This window comes from Rhinopithecus bieti, unplaced genomic scaffold (genome assembly GCF_001698545.2).
Source record: "Rhinopithecus bieti isolate Rb0 unplaced genomic scaffold, ASM169854v2 scaffold_39951, whole genome shotgun sequence".
Taxonomy (NCBI): Eukaryota; Metazoa; Chordata; class Mammalia; order Primates; family Cercopithecidae; genus Rhinopithecus; species Rhinopithecus bieti.
This window is the reverse complement of record NW_016816406.1, coordinates 9,947-34,070: the sequence shown is the minus strand read 5'-3', so window position 1 is coordinate 34,070 and position 24,124 is coordinate 9,947. Positions and strand designations below refer to the sequence as shown.

The following is a 24,124-nucleotide window of genomic DNA, read 5'->3' as shown; positions in this document are numbered from 1 at the left end:
GAATTGCGTGAACCCGGGAGGCGGAGCTTGCAGTGAGCCGAGCTCTTGCCACTGCACTCCAGCCTTGGCGACAGAGCAAGACTCTGTCTCAAGAAAAAAAAAAAAAAAAAATATCGCTGAGGACGAACAGATCAACGCCAGCAAAAACGAGGAGGACGCAGGAAAAATACTCGTTGGTGGCCTGAGCTGGGATACCAGCAAAAAAGATTTAAAAGACTATTTTACTAAATTTGGAGAGGTCATTGACTGCACACAAAAAAATGGATCCCAACACTGGATAGGCAAGAGGGTTTGGGTTTATCCTGTTCAAAGATGCAACCAATGTGCAGAAGGTCCTAGACCAGGAGTACAGGCTGGATGGCCGTGTCATTGACCCTAAAAAGGCCATGGCTATGAATGAGAGGTGACAACGTGCCAGCAGCCCTCGCTCGCTCTCGGCACCTCCTCGGCCTTGGCGTCTGCTCTGGCCGCGCTTGAGGAGCCCTTCAGCCTGCGCTGCACTGTGGGGGCCCCTCGGGGGCTGGCCAAGGCAGGAGCCAGATCCCTCTGCTCAGCAGGAGGTGTGGAGTGAGAGGCGCGGGCGGGAACCCGGGCTGGGCGCGGCAGTCGCAGGCTGGCGCGGGTTCTCTGGTGGGCTTGGGCTCTGCTGCCCAGCATTCGGGGAGGCAGGCAGGCGCCTGCTGGGCTTGATCAGGGGCGAGATCCCTCTGGGCTGCGAGAGTGTCCTGGCAGGATGCCTGCAGAGTCCCATGGCGACTGCCAGTGAGAAGGGAAGCCGGCTCGGCTTCTGGGAGGGTGGGGACTTGGAGAACTTTTCTGTCTAGCTAAAGGTTTGTAAATGCACCAATGGGTGCTCTATGTCTAGGTAATCAAGTGGGGACTTGAAGAACTTTTGTGTCCAGCTAAAGGATTGTAAACACACCAATCAGCACTCTGTGTCTAGCTAAAGGATTGTAAATGCACCAATCAGCACCCTGTCAAAACAGACCAATCAGCTCTCTGTAAAACAGTCCAATCAGCCCTCTGTAAAATGAACCAATCAGCAGGATGTGGCTGGGGCCAGATAAGGGAATAAAAGCAGGGCACCCTCAGCAGCAGCTGCAGCCCGGTAGCGTGTCGTTCCACAGAGTTGGGTGTTAGATCTTTTGCTCTTCCGAATAAATCTTGCTGCTGCTCACCCTTTGGGTCTGCAGCCTTTATGAGCTGTAACACTCCCTGTGAAGGTCTGCAGCTGCACTCCTGAAGCCACCCAGACCCCGAACCCACCAGGAGAGACAAACAATTTCCCACGCGCCAACTTTATGAACTGTAACCCTCACTGCAAAAGGTCTGCAGCTTCACTCCTGAAGCCAGTGAGACTAGGAACCCCACCGGCAGGAACAAACAACTCCAGACACATTTAAACACCTGAAGAAACAAACAACTCCGGACGTGCCACCTTTATGAACTGTAGCCCTCACTGCCAAGGTCTGCAGCTTCACTTCTGAGGCCAGCGAGATCGTGATCCCACCAGGAAGAACAAACAACTCCAGACGCGCCGCCTTTATGAGCTGTAACACTCACCGCGAAGGTCTGCAGCTTCACTCCTGAAGCCCACGAGACTATGAACCCACCTGCAGGAACAAACAACTCCAGACACATCTGCACATCTGAAGGAATGAACAACTGCCGACGCGCCACCTTTCCGAACTGTAACGCTCAGGGCTAAGGTCTGCAGTTTCACTTCTGAGGCCAGCGAGACCACGAACCCTCCGGAAGGAATGAACAACTCCAGACGTGCCGCCTTTAAGAGATGTAACACTCACCGGGAAGGTCTGCAGCTTCACTCCTGAAATCAGCAAGACCACGGACCAACCAGAAGGAAGAAACTCCAGACACACCATCTTTGAGAACTGTAACACTCACCACGAGGGTCTGCGGCTTCATTCTTGAAGTCAGTGATACCAAGAACCCACCAATTCCGGGAACATGACTTCATGGAGGGTCTTAATCCTGAAGCCACTGAGGAAAAGATCAGGGAGTACTTTGGCGAGTTTGGGGAGATTGAAGCCATTGAAACTCCAATGGATCCAAAGTTGAACAAAAGACAAGGTTTTGTGTTTATTACCTTTAAAAAAAAAAAAAAAAAAAAAACCTGTGAAGAAGGTTCTGGAGAAAAAGTTCCATACTATCAGTGGAAGCAAGTGTAAGATCAAGGTGGCCCAGCCCAAAGAAATTTACTGGCAGAAGCGTATGGCTCTGGGGGCTGTGGAAACCACAACCGAGGAAACGAGGCAGCGGAGATGGTGGTGGTGGTGGTGGAGGTGGAGGTCAGGGTAGTACAAACTACAGCAAGAGGCAGCGACATGGTGGCCCTCAGAATACCTACAAGCCATACTGAGGCAGCAGCAGGAGAGCCCAGCCAATCACACACATGCTGTGTTTGGATATGGAGTGAACACAATTATGTACCAAATTTAACTTGACAAACTTTCTATGGCTTGTCCCATGTGCATCTTATTTAAAATTTCCGCCACGGAAATCACTCTCTTGTTTACTATTTCCAGAGCTGTAGTTATTTAGGCAGCGTGTGGTGTCTGAGAGGCCAGAGGGGCATTACCGGCTGATGTTTAGTACCAGGTGGTCCAGAGCAAAATGGCAGTCTTTGCTTCCTGTTGCCGCACGCTGCAGCCTGGACCTGTGGGCCCTGGTTGTAAAGAGTAAATTGTATCTCAGGAAACCGGTGTCACCTTTTCATTTTATATTATTTGTGTCATACATTTCCTGTAATGGAAGGGTTAATTTTACTGTACTTTTTAGTACCTTTGGGGAATCTAATGTAACATATTTTACACGTGTCCTGATTTTGCCACAACCTGGGTATTGAAGCTATCCAAGCATTTAAAATAAAAGGTTAACCCCCCGCCATAAAAAAGAAAGCCAAATACTTAACATCTAACTGACCTTTGTTGAAGCATGCAAAAACATAAACCTATTTAATAAATGGTGCTGAAAAGACTGGCAAGCCACACGTAGAAGAATGAAACTGGATCCCAATCTCTCGCCTTATACAAAAATCAACTCTAGATGGATCAAAGACTTAAATCTAAGAACTGAAACCATAAAATCACAGAAGATTACATTAGAAAACTTTTCTGGACATTAGCCTATGCAAAGAATTTATAACTAATACTCCAAAAGCAAATGCAACAAAAATGAAAATAAATAAATGGGACCTCATGAAACTAAAAAGCTTCTGCACAGCAAAATAAATAATCGAAGTAGACAACCCACAGAATGAGACAAAATATTTGCAAACTATGCATCCAACAAAGGACTAATATCCAGAATCTACTAGGATCTCAAACAAATCAGCAAGAAAAAAAAAATCCCATCAAAAAGTAAGCAAGGGACATACATAGACATTTCTCAAAAGAAGATATACAAACATGAAACAATGCTCAACATTACTAATTATCAGGGAAGTGCAAATTAAAACCACAGTGAGATACCATCTTACTCCTACAATAATGGCTGTTATTAAAAAGTCAAAAAAAAAAAAGATAGATGTTGGCATGGATATGGTGAAAAGCAGATGCTTATTCACTGCTGGTGGGAATGCAAATTAGTACAACCTCCATGGAAAACAGTATGAAGATTCCTTAAAGAACTAAAAGTAGATATATCATTCAATCCAGCAATCCTACTACTGGGTATCTACCCCAAAATAAGTCGTTGTATATGAAGAAGACACTTGCACATGTATGATTATAGTAACAGAATTCACAACTGCAAAGATATGGGACCAATCTAAGTGCCCATTAACCAATGATTGGATAAAGAAAATGTGGTATATATACACCATGGAATACCACTCGCCCATAAAAAGTAATGAAATAATGTCTTTTGCAGTACCTTGGTTAGAGCTGGAGGCCACTCTTCTAAGTAAGTCAGGAGTGGAAAACCGAAAACTGTATGTTCTGACTTACAAGTGGAAGCTAAGCTATGAGTAGGCAAATCCATACAGAGTGATATAATGACTCAGAAGCAGGAGGTGAAAAGGAGGGATTAAAAAACAACATATTGGGTACAATGTACACTACTCAGGTGACTGACAGGTGCATTACAAACAGAATTCACAACTATATAATTCATCCATGTAAGCAAAAACTTCTTGTACCCCAAAAGCTATTGAAATAAAATAAATAAATAAAATAAAATATCTTCCTGTTGCACAGTGCCTTGTAAGAAGTAGGAAATCAAAAATTATTTGTTTGTTTGCATTGGGTTGGATATCAGAGAGCCATATAAAAGAGAAGGTAGTCAAAATTGTGAAGATGAAGTTATGTAAAGCCCATATGTAAATAAAACAGAGATAGAGGGTTAAAAATTACAACAGCTGGGATCAGAAAGAAAGGCACTTAGGAGGTGCCTGTAATTATGATTCTCATAAAATAGCAATTAGAACTATTTCCCAAGCTTCGGTTATTCAAGTATATTACTAATAATTTTTGATAATCAACCAACGTTAACATTTATACTACTTTTCCTTAAAAGTTTTTTTTTTTCAAAAATAAGAATATTTTGACTATCGACTATATGGCAAGTACTATTCTCAGACTCTTGAATACATCCATGTACAGCAAAGCTGTCAGTCCTTTTAGAGACTATATTCTACGGAGAAAAACATATGATATATAAGAAAGATAATAAGTATTAGTCTGGTGTAAAAGTAATTGCGGTTTTTGCCATTACTTTCAATGACAAAACTGCAATTTTGCACTTAATAAGTAAATAGTACAGTATATTAGACTATAATAAATGCTATGGTAAATAAACAGAGGTAAGGGAGATGAAGAATGTAGGGAGAAAGGGTTGGTAACTTTAGAGTTATCTGAGTAAGCATCACTAAGAAGCTCATGTTTGTGCAGAGATGGGAAAGAGGTGAGAGACCAGGTCCTGCAGCTTTGTCAGGTAAGAATCATTCAGGTAAAGGAGATAAGAATCACCAGTACCTTGAGGTGGAAGCACGCCTGACATGGTTGAGAAACAACAGAGAAACCAGCGTCCTGAGTGCAATGAGTAAAGATAAAGGAAGTAGGAGATTAGCTCAAAGTTAAGAGGACCAGAATTACAAAGGTATTTCATTTTTGGGTTGCTTTTATTTTACTCTGAGATACATGAGAAGTTGATGAGAATTTTCAGTAGAGAACCGACATGATTTTATTTAAATTTAATGGCCTCACTCTGATTTGTTTGAAAATAGACTGTAGAGGACAAGGGTGAAGGCTCAGGGACTACTTCAAAAATTATTGCTGTAATCCAGACATGTGAACATGGTGGCCCCTCAGCATGTCTTCTGGTGTGATCATTACTCATCTTGAATTTAACTTTTAAGCTGAGATTCAGCTAGCAGCTATTTCACCTTTTCTGTCTCTTGGAAAAGTGTGTATGTTTTCTGTTTATTCACATATATTTCCATATAAGCTGTGATATAAATGTGTCTCAACACGTCGGGTACTCTATGTCTTGCACAACCTAGAGCAATCTTACTTTACACCCTCATTTTCATGATAACCCACGTCATGGGTTAGGTTTCCTGGCCTGTCCTGTCCTAGATTAGTACAGCTGGATCTTCAGCATCCAGTTACTTACCTTGATTACCATAATTTCTTGACTCATCCACTATATCCTGAGGACCCGGGAGGAATGAATCAAAACAAAACCAAAATTAAAATACTAGGTATTTCTTCCAAACTCCATCCTAAGCCTTAACTACTTAAAACAGTTAACCATACTCATGTTCTCAGCCTGATCTATCTCTTCCTTTTCTTTTATTTTGATTATACATTACATCATTTATTTATTTATGTATTTATGTATTTATTTATTTATTTATTTTTTTTTTTTTGAGACGGAGTCTCGCTCTGTCGCCCAGGCTGGAGTGCAGTGGCCGGATCTCAGCTCACTGCAAGCTCCGCCTCCCGGGTTTACGCCATTCTCCTGCCTCAGCCTCCCGAGTAGCTGGGACTACAGGCGCCCGCCACCTCGCCTGGTTAGTTTTTTTTTTTTTTATTTTTTAGTAGAGACGGGGTTTCACCGTGTTAGCCAGGGTGGTCTCCATCTCCTGACCTCGTGATCCACCCGTCTCGGCCTCCCAAAGTGCTGGGATTACAGGCTTGAGCCACCGCGCCCGGCCTATGTATTTATTTTTAATTGTACTTTAAGTTCTGGAATACATGTGCAGAATGTGCAGTTTTGTTACATAGGTATACATGTGCCATGGTAGTTTGCTGCATCTGTCTATCTCTTCCCTTTCTACATTTTTTTAAATAATGAAAACACAAATCTGCATATTAAACAACAATAGTAAACCTCACAAAAATCTTTACCTTTTCTTAGGTTTTTTTTTTTTAAATTTTAAGATCCCGAATTAACGCTTTAATATCAAAATATCTACTGTAAATATCCACTCCACCCATACCAAATTCATCATCATTTCTGGGGAGAGGGCAAATTGTGATAGGGATTGTGACACACAGGCACATAATTTAGAGGCCAGGGGTTTTTTGATAAGAGTTTTTTTTATTGAAATGAAATGCACATAACATAAAAACAGCCATTTTAAAGTGAATAATTTAGTGACATTGGTACAATTTCTTTTCACATGTTAATCAACATTAGAGGACTGTAAATGCCTCACCAGTAATATAGAAATATCCATTGGAAATAAAAATAGCACCAGTGGGAAAGTATGAAAAAAAAAGACAAATCAGCACATGAGAAAATATATAGTTTCATTCCAATAATACCATTTTACAGTAATTAATTTAAAAAGTCAAAATTATAAAACAGTATATCACAAAACTAATAAAACATGTTTCATATTCCAAAATGTTAATACTTGTTCCAATGAGATTGGTTACTTTTTTATATTCATCATCAGATTTTATGTATTTCTATGTATTTTTGTATTTAAAAAGCAGAAAACTTTCCTATGAGAGCAGTTTCCCTACAACTACATATTATACAAGATTCTATTAGAGACACGGCAGATGTACTCTCTGGGTTATTTAATTGATAAAGAAAAAGTAGGAGTTCCTGCTTTTTAAAGATGATAATCGTAATTATGATCAGATCGATGAAAATAATAAAATTGCTCTGATTGTGGTGAAGATTTTTTCCCATTTCATTTCGTTACTCAGAAATGTATTTCACCCTCAGTTCATATCTGATATACTGCTAGAAGTTGAGGGTCAAATCATGGCAACACACCATGTGCATCAATGGCATTGTTGAGCACAAAAACAACTCTGATGGAGCCAGAAATTAAGACTTGCTTATAGTTTACCCCAGGTAAATGCCAAGTCAATGGCAGAATGAAAATTCAAGCTTGCTGCCAGGTGTGGTGGCTCATGTCTGTAATCCCAGCACTTTGGAAGGCCAAGGTGGGCAGATCACTTGAGCTGAGGAGTTCAAGACCAGCTTGGTCAACATAGCAAAATCCAGTCTCTACAAAAACACACCAAAAATTAGCCTGGCATGGTGGCATGCACCTGCAGTCCTAGCTACTTGGGGGGCTGAGGCAAGAGATGGCTGCAGTGAGCCGAGATTGTGCCACCGCTCTCCAGCCTGGGTGACAAAGTGAGAGCCTATCTCAAAAAAAAAAAAAAAAAAAAAAAAAATTCAAGTTTAGCTGCCCTGATTCCATGTCTAGGAATTTAGTAAGGAAAACAATAACACTGGCCTACCTGTAGGTCAACAAATACAGAAATCACAGCCTCTCCCTTCAATTTCTTGGTTAAGATTACAGTTTGCCAAGCTCTCTAAACATTTTCTGCATTTATTTTGACCTCAGCTGTTACTCTTCTCTGTTCTGTTTTCTGTCCTCCTTACTAGCTCACATATTTCTCTCTCCTCCTCCACCCTTCCCCTTACATTGAAAACTTCTTCTCACAAATACTATATGAAGGCACACTACACAGTTGGTCATAAATGACTGACACATGAATCCATACACAATTTGGAGATGGGTTTTCTTGGGTAGCTGTGGTTCTGATCTGAAATCTGTTAAAATAGAATACAGTGAGGTAATTAGAACAAATGTTAAGGAATACTGTCTACATGGCGCTCAAATAAATTAGTAAGGATATCGGTGAAAAGATTTCTGAAGTGTTTCTATTATTGGAAAAGGAGGCTTAAATCTAAATCGTTGTGAATCTCAAGTGGTTAATTGAATAGTCTCCATTATTAAGGCAGAAAAATAACTTAATTTTTTTCAAGAAATACTACTAGCTGCATAAACTTAAAAAATGTTCCTGACAAAGAAGGAAAATTATTTAATATTCTATAAAAAGTTCTTTATATATCTTTCAGCCTATTACTTAAATGTTTCTTTATCAAATCAAACAACAGTTTAATGAAATTATTACTGGGTATACTTAATGAATAGACCAAGCAGAAGCATTAATGCTGAAAGGGATCTAGAACTGAAAAAAGAATCAGAGATGCCCAGGCCATTTAAAGGCAGCACAAACAACTCTGCATATTTTAATGTATCCTGGAAGGAGAATTACATTACAATACAATGCTTGACAGTTATGGAAATGAACACTGGTAAATGGAAGTATGGTCCTGTTCAATTTGGTCTTCAGTCTCCTGAAGCAGCAGTGTTAACTAGTCAAGCTCAAAGAGCATCACTGAACCTCAGTGCAAAAGCTATGACTTGGCACTCTTCGTCCTGGGTATCTATCTCTCCTTCTTGACCCTGAGGTTGGAAGATTGAGAAAACTTTGCTTTAGAGATGACTAAGGCTAAGATTAACTACTTAGATTCAGACCTCAGGGAGAACTCTGACCAGCATTATTCCTTAAAAAATTTTCCTTGATCTCTAAGTATTTTGGGGGCATAGACACAGCTAGATTAAATAAATGCCACCCAGAAAATCAAAGAGTAGTAACATAAACACATCAAAATGTTAACTTGGGCCTGCTTGTGATTACAGAAAGAGTCCTCTAGCCATACATTTAAAATAGCAAAAGAAAATTCAAGACAAACAAGTGTTATAAAAAAGTAGAAAATACATTTGGCTGATTGTTAATAAATTCACTGTACATAGCCTAGTAGAAGTAAAACAGTTAAGTGATTATACTCAGCGGTTTGTACTGTTCACACTATTGGGTGAACAGACCCGGTGGTGAGAACAGAGGCAAATGAAAAAACACTTCAAATTAATTCTGCAAAGATTTTAAGATACAATGTTAACAACCCTATAAAAAGCAATCTGACATAAAAGAAAACTAATCAACACAAAACAAAAATAGGAAAAGAAACAGAAACAGATACATATAGGAAATTGGAATTATTAGACACAAGCTAAAACAACTATGGTTAGTGTATTCTGAAAGTTAAGATAATACTAAGAATACTGGAAGAAAAAATAGAAGTATAAGTGTTGAAATAATAGATTTGAGAAAGAACCGAACTAAAATTATAAAACTGAAAATGTCACCAAACAAAATAAAAAACTTAATAGAGGCTTTTAACAGTAGATTAGCCACAGATGAGAAAAAATAGATGAACTGGAAGATATATGAAAGGTAATTACATAGATTGGAGCAAAAAGCTAAAAAAGAATGAAAACACAGGAAAAAGCAAAAGAAACATATAGGATGGTGTCAACGGGTCTGTAATGAATGTAACTGAGATTCCAGGAGAAGGGAAAAAAGATGGGTCAAAGCAAAATATGAAGCAAGTATGGTTGAGAATTTTTCAGTAACATGTGTTACCTTCAAACAGATGACCTCTCAAAAACAACAATAAAAAACAGAAAACAGTGGAATAATATATTTGAGTGGCTGAGAGAAAAAACAACCAACCTCTAATCCTATACTTATTGGAAATATCAGCCTTAAGAAAAAATACCTGAAATGTGCAGTTGGAAAGGAAGAAAGAAATAAACAAGTAAAATCAAATATGTGGGCAAACTGAAATGAATACTAACTGCATAAATCTGCTGTGCACCACCATTTCTAATTTTTGTGTTTTGTTTTTTGTTTTTTTTTTTTGTAGAGATGTGGTGTCACCATCTTGGTCAAGCTGGTATCAAACTCCTGACCTCAAGTGATCCGCCCGCCTCGGCCTCCCAGAGTGCTGGGATTATAGGCGTGAATCACTGTGCCCGGCCCAAGGTCTATTTTTGTTTGTTTGTTTTAGACTGAGTCTGGCTCAGTCACCCAGGCTGGAGTACAGTGGTCCCCGGTTGAAGAAATTCTGGCGCCTCAACCTCCGAGTAGCTGGGATAACAGGCGCAGGCCACCACACCTAGCTGGTGAGGCGTAACTTTAGTCCCAGCTACTCTGAAGGCTGAGGTGGGAGAATCGCTTGAACCCAGGAGGCAGAGGTTGCAGTGAGCCAAGATTGCGCCACTGCACTCCAGCCTGGGAGATAAAATAAAAATAAATACATTAATATAATACCATATAAATTGAAGAGGGAGTCAACAGAGTAAAGGAATGCTCTATGATTTTTATATTGGTCAGGAAGAACATAAAAATGTCAGTTGATATTAGTCTTTGATGAGTGAAGTATACATGTGTAATTCCTAGGAAAACTACTAAAAGATTAGTAAAAGAGATGTAAAAGACATGAAAGAGTGCATTACAAATGAAAAGAAAAAAAAAAGAATAAAAAAAAGCGTTAAATAAGTCCAAAAAGGAGGAAAGAAAGGGAAAAAAAGTAACAATTCTACATCTTTACGTGCCTGATAACACAGCTTCAACACATCGATTCAAATGTTTACAGAACTATAAGTAGAATCACAGCGGAAGATTTCAACACAATTCTTTTCATACGGAAAGAGGAAGAAGCACGTAAAAATCAGAGAACTACAAGCACGTGGAGCATGTTCTCTGATCACAGTGGAACTAAGCCTGAAACCTAAAACAAAGAGATAACTAGAAACACGTATGTTTGTAAATTAAGAAATACATTTCTAAATAACTCCTGGGTCAAAGAGCAACTCACAGTGGAAATCAGGAAGTATTTTGAACTGAATGACAATGAAAATACATTAAAATTATAGCCTTTAAATCTACATACTTGAGATAAAGGAAGGCTTAAATTCATGAGTCAAGCACCCAATACAAGAAGTTTGAAATGGAATAGCAAATTTAAAACAAATAAATTAGGTCAGGAGATCGAGACCATCCTGGCTAACACAGTGAAACCCCGTCTCTACTAAAATTACAAAAAATTAGCCAGGCGTGGTGGTGGGAGCCTGTAGTCCCAGCTACTTGGGAGGCTGAGGCAGGAGAATGGCGTGAATCCAGGAGGCAGAGCTGGCAGTGAGCTGAGATCGCCACTGCACTCCAGCCTGGGCAATAGAGCAAGACTCCGTCTCAAAAAAATAAAATAAAATAAAATAAAATAAAAAATAAATTAGATGAAAGGAAGTAATACCGACTAGAATCAAAGTTAATGAAAGAAATAATAAAAAGAGGCAGAGTCAACAAAGTTAAAAGTTACTTTCTTTGAAAAACTAAATCGAACCATACTCCTACTAAGATGAAAAAACACACACAGGTGTGCACACACATACACACGCTAATAAGAACTTAAAAGGGACATACTTCATATTCTGCAGATATTAAAAAGCAAATGAAGGACAACTGCAGTGACAAAGACCAACACATAGTAAGGAATAATGTATAATCGTGCAAATGTGAAATACGTTTAAAATATCTTTTTAAAATGCAAAATGCAAAAATGTGGTTGCTTTTTAACTTAATAATATCGCTCATTAACTATGTACAAGACACTGTGCTAAATTATTTTACTTTTATACCCATCTCACAATTCTAAGAGGAAAGTACTCTTTCTTTCTTTCTTTCTTTTTTTTTTTTTTGAGTTGGAGTCTTACTGGAGTCTCACTCTGTCATCCAGTCTGGAGTGCAATGGTACAATCTCAGCTCACTGCAACCTCCATCTCCCAGGTTCAAGCACTTCTCCTGCCTCAGCCTCCCGAGTAGCTGGGATTTCTGGCAAATGCCACCACACCCGGCTCATTTTTTAGTGGAGATGGGGTTTCACCATGTTGGTCAGGCTGGTCTCAAACTCCTGACCTCAAGTGATCCGCCCACCTGGGCCTCCCAAAGTGCTGGGATTACAGGTGTGAGCCACCGCACCCGGCCAAGAGTAACTTTCTATTCTTGTTTATGGAAAATGAAACTCATAGAGGAAAAGTGACTTATCCCCAATGTCACACAATCAGTGAGTAGGGTAATCATTAACCCAAACTGAGGTCTGGCTTCAAAAACCCATGTTCTTAACCAGGGGGTTACACTGACTGACAGTGACTGCTCCTTGCCTGGACAACTTCACACATGTTGGATGCCTCCCTGGTAAGAAAACCAGAAGAACAGCTATGTTGATGCTGCTAGATGGCCTCGCTCCTTTTCACTCTAAGGTTCTCCTCATCGTTCTCCTTTTGTCGTAGCTCACTCTTTCTCTTTTTCTATATCTTTCTTTCTCTCTTTCTCATATATGGTCAGCAAATCAGGTTCTTAGCTGCTTGACAGAGGTTTTCATAGATGAGGTGGAAACCTCTCTGAGAAAGAGGATGAAGCATTGTCTCTCCAAACACTTACAGGTTAGAAGAGAATGTTGATCCATCCTCCCAGAGCCATGGTACCTCAGTCTGGGGCCGAGAAAGGCCTATCCAAAATGAATTATCAGGTTGGGAAGACACTTGTTTTACTATAAATCCCTGTAACAAAACATATACAAATATATAACAAAGAGAGAGAGAGAGAGACACCATTATCATGGACACTGAGAAAAAGGCAACTGATCGAATCACTTTGGTAAAGAATGCAAGCCTAACCTGACATCAACCTGTCATTGAATGTCTCATAAGGCCTATCTTATTTATTTAAAGTAATTATCATTTAATTTTCCAAAAGAATAGATTTATAATGTGAAGATGGTACTGCCTCCATTCAAGCTATCTGACAAAATCCCAGATGACAGGCCCCCTAGGCAGTTTTCATGGATGATTAGCCACTGTCTTCTCCAATTGAAGAAATAAATTGATGCTACTTTTGTTAAGAAATACTTCTCAGAGTTAGGTAACAACTTAAAAACAGTTTAGTCCAACTGCATATTTTATGAATAAGTAATCTGAGATTCAGCGAAGATATCTGAATTGTTTACAAATCTATAACAATTTATTTTCAATTATAGGCTGGCCTAAAAGTCAGATAGACTTGTAACCCAATACTCTTTCTTTGCCATACATGTAGTTCCATTAACTTTAACATAAATTATTACTACTGGGTAAGACATTACAGAAACAAAAACAAAATGAGAATAGTGAAAGTAGATGTAGAAATTATAGACTGGTTTAGATTTATAATGTAGAGTGTTTCCTATAAACCCCTTCTCGTACCTCATCTAAGCTCTACCCTTCATTCAAGTGCCACTTTTTCTGAAAACTTCTTAGCAACACGGGGATCTCTTTAAACTCCTATAGCATTTATTGCCAATGCCAAATATTTAACTTTTAATAGCTGCTGAGTTCCTTTCTTTTTACTTAAAAGATTATATGTGTCCTGTGATAGCAGGGTTATTTTTTAACCCTCTTTGCCTTTCCCAGTATCTTGCAAAGAGTAAATAATTTCTAAACATATATTATCATTGTTGCCATTTTCTTGATAATTATGATGACAAGGAGGATAATTTTCTACTTTACTCCACCAAATTTAACTATTGAAATACAAACGCACAAAAATGGATAATGGCCTGATTATTGCAGTCATGCATACATGGAGTGTGTTTGAAAGGATTTGTTTTAAGGTGAAACACAGTTTTTTTTTTTTTAATTAGTTAAAATAAATAAATAAAAGAAGTTAAAATAAAATAAAAGTATATATTATGCACTGTATGTGCTTGAGGCATGCTATGAGTATAATTATAGAGATATTAAAAATGACTTTTGGCCGAGTGTGGTGGCTTTCACCTGTAATCCCAACACTTTGGGAGATCAAGATGGGCAGATTGCTTGTGCCCAGGAGTTTGACACGAGCCTAGACAATATGGAGAAACTCCATCTCTATGAAAAATACAAAAAAAAAAAAAAATTAGATGAGCATGGTGGTGTCCCCTCTAGTCCTAACTACTCAGGAGGCTGAGGTGGGAGGATCACTTGAGCCTGGGATGTCGAGGCTTCATGGCACTCCAGCTTGGGCAACAGAGTGAGATTCTGCCTCAAAAAAAAAAAAAAAAAAAAGACTTCATTTTAGGAAAAATTGTCATTACCTGGAATCTCCCTCTATTTTCCTTCTGGATACAGACCACAGATAATTGCAACAGAAGTTTACACTTACCAATTCCTTTGAGCTGTCTATCTTTATGAGATTAGAGCCCACTTGAGAGCATTGTCTTTTACTTCCATCCCAGGAATTTAGTGACAGGCTGAATAGGTAACAGCTCTTCTCATATATAATCCAATTAGGAGGACAAGGGCTGGAAAGAAGCCCTGGAAATAAAAGATTAGTACCATGAGGTTCATAGCACACCAATTCACTCTTTTAGTGTGAACACCATTCATCTTAAGGACACTTATGAAATAACCAATGAGTTGCCATTATTATATTTCATTTTCAATTCAAAAGATATGATTTTACAGATGAGAATACATTCAAATCTTCCTATTCACTTAGAATTTAAAAATGAATTAGCTATAAATAGTATTTTAGGCAGCCAACCATCCTTTTTTTCTTGATTTGTCTTCTATTCCTTCTAATTTAGCTCAAAACTACCTTTCTCCTTAATAACTCCTTAAAATAATTCCACTCACAATCAATCATTGAGGTACACAGCAATTTCATATTGCTACTTAACTGATTTTATGATGTAAGATCTACTTCAGAATGTGACTTTCCAAATGAAAAAAGTATAGATCAGCCATTCATATTACACACTATCTCTCTTATATGTTATTAGCTACTTAACAAAAATAGTGAGGAGGTATGGGTCCAGAGATGAAAAACTAAAGTGAAAACATTAAGTCATAGTCAATTATGATGCAAATAGAAGTAAAGGTCAAGTGTATATAGAATTGTAATTAAGTAAATGAAAGTGTATGATTAAAAAAATTTGATGAGTTTTCAGGAACATGTGTATTAGGTCTACCTCTTTTGTATATTTTTAATATAGCTTCTTTATTCTTGGCAACATTTTCCCTTCTTTCCTTTCTCCCTGTCATGCTTCCTTTCTAATGTCATATTTTCTATTCTAACTGTATCGCATTAAAAATGTCAATTCCGTAAGGGGAGAGAACACTTTTCTTTTATTTGTATCAAATTATATGATCTCCTGTAGATCTAAGCATATAGCCAGTGATAAATTGGTTACTGATTTTAAAAATTAATAAAGTCCAATTTAGAACTGTTCAGCCAAGTGCATACAGTACTTACAATTTCACCTTATTGTATATATGACAGGGATATATTACACTAAGGTAATACTAATATGTGTGCTTGCCTTAAATGTACAATCATTGAATCTAAGCATATTTTCCTTACACCCCTGCCCCAGGCCTCAGCACCAACAATTAACCCTCTTGAATCAAGATTCCATCCTTTAATTATGCCCTTGCCTGTGGTTTTGACAGCTTTGGTAGGAGTCACACTCTCTTCTAAAGTTGATTGTGTGGGTTGACTGTGGTTCTCTTTATTTCTTGATGGAAAGTAGCCATTCTCCAATGAGTTGCTTCCTGAATTGGGTCTCCAAATAGCTTCATATACCAACAACAATAATAGTGACAGAAAAAAAGTCATTCTTCTATGTTTGAAAATGAAAATCCCGAAACCCATATGTTATTGGAATAAAAGAATACATTACTGATTAATGATAAATAGATGATACATTTATGTGGAGAGGTAAAGATGATTGATTGATAGAATACATGAAAAGAAATAAACTTTCATAAAGGAGGTATAGTTAAAAAAAAAGAAAGAAAAAAGAATGTAGAGAAGAAGAAATAGAATGAGGGAGGCAGCAAGAGGCAAATGTCATAGAGTCAACTGGACCCATGGCAGATTTGAAATAGCAACATCTTTCACCTTTCTTCTATTACTTAAAAATGAGAGATCCTTAAGAAACTGCCCAGTACCTATAACATAGAATGCACTTGACTAAGTGCATCTGACTAGTTAAGAAATGTCATGAAGACTCTATGAAGGTGCTTAACAACAGATTGCATGTGATATAAAATCTAAAAAAAAAAAATTCATCCGTTACAAAATATCGACTTAAGACCAAGTGCCTCAGGAAATTTCTGGTCTATTCAAAGGTGTTTATATTAAAGATCAGAAATAAGTTCCCTAAATAATGTGACTCATAAAAACAGCTTAATGTCCATTTAGTGAATTTATTTCATTAGGAAGACAGCACCATACTGGACTTTCTTCTTCAGCTCCATGTGTTTCCTTCCATTAATTTATTATCCTTTGAATTCTATAGCTTTGAAACCAGCCATGCAAGGGAGGTAGGAGAGCAATGTAGTTAAGAGTATGAGTTTTTTAGACAGATCGCCTAAATTTCTTTTTTTTTTTTTTTTTCTTTTTTTTTAGACGGAGTCTCTCTCTGTCGCCCAGGCTGGAGTGCAGTGGCCGGATCTCAGCTCACTGCAAGCTCCGCCTCCCGGGTTTACGCCATTCTCCTGCCTCAGCCTCCCGAGTAGCTGGGACTACAGGCGCCCGCCCCCTCGCCCGGCTAGTTTTTTTTTTTTTTATTTTTTAGTAGAGACGGGGTTTCACCGGGTTAGCCAGGATGGTCTCAATCTCCTGACCTCGTGATCCGCCCGTCTCGGCCTCCCAAAGTGCTGGGATTACAGGCTTGAGCCACCGCGCCCGGCCTAGATCGCCTACATTTCTAATCATGGTCCCACCACTAACTAGTTTATAACCCTGGAAAGGTAAAATAACCTCTCAGTCTCTCACACTCTTTATAAGTGAAATGGGCATTAACAGCTCCAACCCAATACAGACAAAACCAGATTACATACAAATTAAAGTAGATTATGCATGTCAAGCCCTTAAAAGAGTGCCTGGCACATAATAATTGCTTACTAAATTGTCTGTTGTTGTTGTTGTTGTTGATCTTCTCCACCAAATACTCACCCATGGTACCCAGAACCACAGCTATCACCAGTATCACCAGGCATAGGATTCCCAAAATCACAGCAATGAGGCGCCAAGGAGGAGATGCAGCACAAGATCCTGAGGAGCCAGAGGGGACAGAAATGGAATAAAGAAAGAGAATGACGGACGGTGGGGCACTTCAATTCTACAGTTCATCAAAAATCTGGCCTTGCACAGTGGCTCACACCTGTAATCCCAGAAGGGAGACAGAGGTAGGAGGATTGCTTGAGGCCAGAAGCTCACAGGGAGACCCTGTCCCTAACAAAAAAAAAAAAAAAAAAAAAAGAAAGAAAAAATTTAACTAGCTGGGCATGGCGGTGAGCTCCTGTAGTCCCAACTACTCTGGAGGCTGTGGCAGGAGGATTGCTTGAGCCCAGGAATTCCAGAGCAGCACGGGCAACAGAGCGATACCCTGTTAAAAAAACAAAACAAAACACAAAACAACAATAACAAAAAATACTGGCAAATTTTAAAGTGAATTATTAATCACTGCCTAGGTTACCTAGTCATCAAGGATTCGCTGTGTTTTTCTCCCCTGGTGAGAATACCTCTTCTTCAATTATAATTTCAGCACATTGCCTTGATATCTGTATGCTCCTCATTTCAGCTCCACATTGATATCTACAGGTCATGACATTAGTAGGATCCCTGAAATCCCACTGATTCTCAGAGGAAATAGCTTAATGTTGGGAAGAGAGCAATGATTACTAAGGGTAATTTTCCCTTTTCATATGTTTATTGCATGACCCAGGGCAAATTACTCCCTTTGCTGTTTTTTATTCCTCTTTGTGAAACTGGGGTAATAATGTCTCAAAGGATTATTGTGGGAATTAAATGAGCTCACACGCATAAAAGCACCTTGTTTAGAGACTGCTAGCATATTATAGGTGTGTTGTTACAGGATACCGTTTGCCTATACATATGCATAAATATGCACGTGTCTCCCTACCTCTTGCCTCACCCACTTTTTCCACCCTTCCTCAATAGGTTGCCCAAGAAAAGAGTTACATCAGTACTGAGAGGAAAATATTTGTGCAATGTGAATAATCAGAAAGCAGAAGAAAGCAAACTCTGGTGTCAAAACCTACAAATGGTCTCTCTCTCTCTCTCAAAGAAAATAGAGAACTAATTTTGTATTAACATTGCCATAACCAGAATGTATTTCTGCTTTTCACTGAGACTAAACTGTCAGGACATTTCATAGAAGTGTCACATAGAGTAGGCTAAATCGCCCATTCTGTGAATACAGAGGTCCTCCAAAGCCTCTCTTTCTATTTCATTTCGTTTACTTTTTGTTTAAGACTCATGTTCTGCCGATGGGATGTTTTTATCCACCATATATTAATATATTTTCCTTCACTGGTATACCAATAATTGTTTTTTGTTTAAAAACAACTTAATCTCTTACCACAAAAAACCATGTTGTTCATATATATACTTCTTTAAGTTTCCTGGCCTCCATTCCATAATCTAGCCTTTCTATCAAACAAGCAACAAGTCACTCATACAGAAATCCTTTATCTTTGTGTATTATCCCACTTATTACCAATTCTTCACTGATGAAATGTCTATATCGATATAAAATAGAAATTGTATTTTCTGCCATCAGACATAATTTAAATGCTAATAATTGGTCACTGAATAATTTTCATGAAAAAAAGTTTAGGGTGCATTCAAATTATCTTCAGTGACATCTGAAGCCCTTTAAAAGTATATCCATAAAAATGTACACATCACAAGCCTCTCAAATTTTCTCCCCTTATATCTTTTTGTTTTGTTTTGTTGTTTGTTTATTTGTTTGTTTGTTTTTATTTTTTTCAGAGATGGAGTCTTGCTCTGTCACCCAGGCTGGAGTGCAGTGGCATGATCTCGGCTCACTGCAACCTCCACCTCCCAAGTCCACATGATTCTCCCGCCGCAACCTCCCAAGTAGCTGGGACCGCAGGCGTGTGCCACCACGCCAGGCTAATTTTTGTAGTTTTAGTAGAGACGGGGTTTCACCACGTTAGCCAAGCTGGCCTCAAACTCCTGATCTCAGTCAATCCACCCGCCTCGGCCTCCCAAAGTGCTGGGATTATAGGCGTGAGGCACTGTGCCCGGCCTCCCCTTGGATCTTTTCAAATGGGAGAGCTAAAGGCATACATTAGAAAAAATATATATATATACCTTTCTCTGAAACAACAGCTATCCTGGTATTGCTTCGAGAGTCGAAGTGTAATTGAGTATATCCATCTTCATCCAAATTTTCTAAATCAGGATGATATTCCATTGCTCTTGGGAGCCCCTGAATAGACAGCATTTGGGAGCTCTCTTCTTTCTGCTCCTGAGATGACTGCCTGTGGAGGAAAGAGGATCTCTGAGTCAAATCATGTGAGATAGGTACTTACTGGGGTTTAACAAATTAAGCTTAAGTAGTTCAGCCAGATATTCAAGAGCAGGAAATGAAACTATGCTGTGGTAATTTTCCATTTGTACCTTTAGATCCTGTTTCTGAGACTGCTGACTCAGGAAAACTAAAAGGTAGCATAGCAGATAAGTCTTTGTTTCAGACCAAATATAAGAAAAAATGCATAAATTAATGTCTTATGCTGCCTTCATTACTCTCACAACTGAATCTGACATTAATTAATTTAGCCTATGCAAACTATTACAGTTTTGGTGCTCTAAGTTTACCATAACTTTGTTGTAACTTTGTTCATGTATGTATTCATGTAGTTTTTAAATTACAGAAACAGGTACTGAATGCCCACCTTTTCAATTGGTGGGAGCTTAGAATACAAGGAAAAATGATACCTAAGAAGAAACACATTGCCTAATAGAGGAAATATATAGATAGGTAAATGAGGGATGGCATGAGGAGGTGCATTGTTGTAACAACAGACAGAGAGACAGAGAAAACAAATCTCCTTGAGAATTATCAGATATTAATAACACAAAATAACAATTATTTATTGAACGATTACTATGAGCTAGGAACCACATGTTGCACATGTTTTCTTGTTCAATCTCACTTTTCCAAGTCTATATAGTAGGCATTATTATTTCTATTTTCAAATGAAAAAATGAGACAGAAAATTTAGTCTTTTTATCAGGTTTAAGAAGCTAATTTTAAAAATTTAGAGCAAGGAATCAAATCAAAGCTGACTCTTGCTGCAAAACTCATGGTCTTTTCTGTTACGCTACGCTGCCTCTTTCATCATTCCATACACTTATATTGCAAGGAACAACTTATGGAAGGTGTTGGGACTGAAATATTATGCCAGATGTTGGATTTTTTTTCCCTCTCTTCCAGTTTCCATAGTAATGACCAAATCAAAGAAATATAGAAAACACCTAACATTGCTGGAAACTGAAGAGGTGTTCAACTCATTTACCAGACCTTGAAGCCCGTAGAGTGCAGGAGACATCTGTGTGTTGTCAAAGATCAATAAATCTGGATACTAGTTAATGTGGTGAGGACAGGTTTTATTCGGTAATACTATTGCAATAGGAAACAGCTGCACTGTTTCCTGTTGAACTGAACTCAACTTCCCCAAAAGTAAAGCCGATGACATTTTAAAGTGTAGTGTGCTAATGAAAAGATACTGAGTGGTGTTAAGGAATGTTAATGTGACTAGACCCTCTGGATTTGTTAATTGGCCCTTATCCAGAGGGGAGAGAAACTTCGCCTCTCTACATGACAGAAGGACATGGTGATACAGTTGAGGTGAAGCACCCAGCTAAGTTGGTCCTTATGCTCCATATGAAAGAAAGAGCAAGATTTATCTCCCTGAATGTTTGCATTTCAAAGAAACAGCTCCCAAGTCCTTGAAGAAACAGTTCTGTGTGGTAGATTTGCTTCTCAAAGGGCAGAGAAAGAATTTAACGGTAAGATTTCTTTTCTTTTCTTTTTTTTTTTTTAATGAAGTTTCGCTCTTGTTGCCCAGACTGGTGTGCAAATGGCATGATCTTGGCTCACGGCAACCTCCGCTTCCTGGGTTCAAGCAATTCTCCTGCCTCAGCCTCCCGAGTAGCTGGGATTACAGGCATGCACCACCACGTCTGGCTAATTTTGTATTTTTAGCAGAGATGGTATTTCTCCATGTTGGTCAGGCTACTCTTGAACTCCCGACCTCAGGTGATCCTCCCGCCTTGGCCTCCCAAAGTGCTGGGATTACAGGCGTGAGCCACCGCACCTGGTCTAACTGTAAGATTTCTAAAGTAACTGCTCTAAAAGGAATTCGGGAGCCTATCTGTTACCAAGTTTTGACTGGAACAAAAAGTAAATTCTCCTAGCAGCATTGGGCTTCCTTAGCTGGCATTTTAAGTAGAGCTGAGTCATCGTATGGACCTTGCCTTAAGCTGCTAGAAGGCATGCTAGAGTTTGCCAAGTCTCTAGTGCAGAGATTTGGGAGGAGTTGTCATATGATGAGGGTTCTGCAGTTCTCATGGTCTAACACCTATCAAAATGGAAGAGAGCTCAAGGAGAGTACATAAATGAGCTTCCCGCCTTACTTAAGCTGCCACAAAAGTTTTACTAAGTTTTTGTAGATATGTTGCAAAGCGGTAATGTGGATCTTAATCTCAACATTCATCAGTCTTTCAGTTCTATAATGCAGTGCTTGGAAGGCAGCGTATGAGGTTCAGGACACACAGCCCCAAAATATGGATTCTTGGCATTTGAGAAAACAGCAGGATCAGGAAGTTCACTCTCACACCTTTCTGCATCTTTCTGCCCTGAAGCAGATCATAAGACCCTTATTCTAGAAGTATCCTTTCCCAGAGGAAAGAAACATCCTTATCTTTGAAGACACAGAGATGCCAAGAAGAATCTGAACAAATTAGCCTTGCTAAGTTCCCTCCACTTTATTACCATTAGATCATACTCCCCTTGTCCAATGTAGGGGAGAAAAAGTAATATCTTTTCCTTGCCCATCACAAGGTTCATGACTGAGACCCCTACAACAAAAGACAGATGAACAAAACAAAAGCATATAAATGTTTTATGACAAGAGAACCTTCTGAAATGAAGACACAGGGCAAACTGAATATTTCTATGGACAGTTATGCAGAAGTATGATTGGAGAACAAAAGGGTATAATCTAATGGTAATAAGCTGAGTAGAATTTAACAAGGTCTGTTTGTTCAGGTAACTTCTATTAAACAAATTTGGATGCTATTCTCTTGTTAATCTATGTTTTATTATAGGTGCCATGAACCTAGCAATAAGTGAGGAAAAGGAATCTTTCACCTCTGCAAAGGGATACCATGGAATTTCTCAAACAGTGAATAAATTGGCTCCAGGAAGAAGGGTCGGCCTCCTAAATAGAAATAGAGAAATAGAGAACAATAACAAGGGGAGTACCTTGCAGTCAGTAATAAGAAGCTGTCTTTACTATCAAATCAGGCCTCCAACTGGAGTCTTTCCCTATAGGGACTTTAACTGTCTCCCCGTATTTAATCACAATCCTATGAAAACAGTTAACTCTCTAAGTTGTCAAAGAAATTTTCAATAAACATAAACTTTAGTCTAATTCTCATTTTCTCCTTTTTTGTCTCTTTGTCTAAAATAAAGCAATTAAACGTTAATTACACAAATCATTGACAAACTAGAAAAACAATGCCCTTCATATGTCAAGACAGTGGGAGAGATAGTCTGTGTATTCAGAGAAAAATATCCCTCATTAAATGTTAATGCAAGAAACAGGTGGAAGGCCGAGCATGGTGACTCAGGCCTGTAATTCCTGCACTCTGGGAGGCTGAGGTGGGTGGATGACCTGAGGTCAGGAGTTCGAAACCAGCCTGGCAAACATGATGGAACCCCATCCCTACTAAAAATACAAAAAATTAGCTGGGTGTGGTGGCGGGCGCCTGTAATCCCAGCTAGTCAGGAGGCTGAGACAGGAGAATTGCTTGAACCCGGTAGGTGGAGGTTGCAGTGAGCCGACGTCATGCCACTGCACTCCAGCCTGGGTAACAAGAGTGAAACTCCATCTCAAAAAAAAAAAAAAAGAAAAGAAAAAAGAAAGAAAGAAACAGGTAGAAACAAACCAACCTAATAACAACAACAGAAAAAGACAACAAACAAACAACAATTATCTAATTTACATTTTCAGTGAGATTTGTTGAAAACTTGCATTCGTAAAACAAGTGGGTCTTCCAAGAAAAAAGAGCAGTCGGGCTGGGTGCTGCGGCTCACACCTGTAATCCTAATACTTTGAGAGGCTGAGGTGGGTGGATGACCTGAGGTTCGGAGTTTGAGACCAGCCTGAGCAACATGGAGAAACCTGGTCTCTACTAAAAATACAAAATCAGCCAGAAATGGAGGCGCTTGACGGTAATCCTAGCTACTCAGGAGGCTGAGGCAGAAGAATCGCTTGAACCCGGGAGGCAGAGGTTACAGTGAGCCAAGATTGTGCCACTGCACTCCAGCCTGGGCAATGAGAGCAAAAACTCTGTCAATAAAAAAAAAAAAAAAAAAAGAAAGAGGCCTGGCCGGGTGGCTCACGCCTGTAATCCAGCACTTTTGGGAGGCCGAGGCGGGCAGATCCACGAAGTCAGGAGATCGAGACATCCTGGTTTAACACGGTGAAACCCTGTCTTTACTAAAAAATAGCAAAAAATTAGCCGGGCAGGTGGGGGAGCCCTGTAAGTCCCAGCTACTCGGGAGGCTGAGCAGGAGAATGGCCGTGAAGCCGGGAGGCGGAGCTTGCAGTGGAGCAAGATTGTGCCACTGCACTCCCAGCCTGGGGACAGAGCAAGACTGCTGTCTCAATAGAAAACAAAAAAAAAAAAAAAAGAAAGAAAGAAAGAAAGAAAAGGAAAATAAGCAATCTGAGAAGAGTTATTAGAAGTGAAAAACACATTATAATTACAATTAATGGAACCCAGAGGTAGATTGAATATTACATCAATAAAATAGCTGAAAGAACCGAATTCATAATAGCTGAGTGTCACGAATG

General features: G+C 39.1%; 1 protein-coding gene and 1 pseudogene across 4 annotated transcripts; one reads left to right on the top strand and one right to left on the bottom strand.

Moving 5' to 3' along the window:
• Nucleotides 1–260: 260 nt before the first annotated feature.
• Nucleotides 261–2,380, top strand: LOC108517037 (heterogeneous nuclear ribonucleoprotein A/B pseudogene; annotated as a pseudogene).
• A 4,172-nt stretch (nucleotides 2,381–6,552) lies between these two features.
• On the bottom strand, nucleotides 6,553–19,634 carry CLEC7A (C-type lectin domain containing 7A). Of its 4 annotated transcripts, XM_017854848.1 has the most exons (6): nucleotides 19,350–19,628; nucleotides 17,163–17,261; nucleotides 15,638–15,775; nucleotides 14,364–14,515; nucleotides 12,627–12,745; nucleotides 7,526–8,046 (listed from the first exon to the last, which is right to left on the bottom strand). In XM_017854848.1, the coding sequence occupies exons 1-6, from the start codon at nucleotides 19,480–19,482 to the stop codon at nucleotides 7,914–7,916; spliced, it is 774 nt and encodes a 257-aa protein (XP_017710337.1). In that variant the 5' UTR covers nucleotides 19,483–19,628; the 3' UTR covers nucleotides 7,526–7,913. The 4 variants fall into 4 exon arrangements, with proteins under 4 accessions (XP_017710340.1, XP_017710337.1, XP_017710338.1 ...); XM_017854849.1 differs by lacking the exon at nucleotides 15,638–15,775 and having other exon boundaries at nucleotides 19,350–19,634; XM_017854850.1 differs by lacking the exon at nucleotides 12,627–12,745 and having other exon boundaries at nucleotides 7,632–8,046.
• Nucleotides 19,635–24,124: the final 4,490 nt, after the last annotated feature.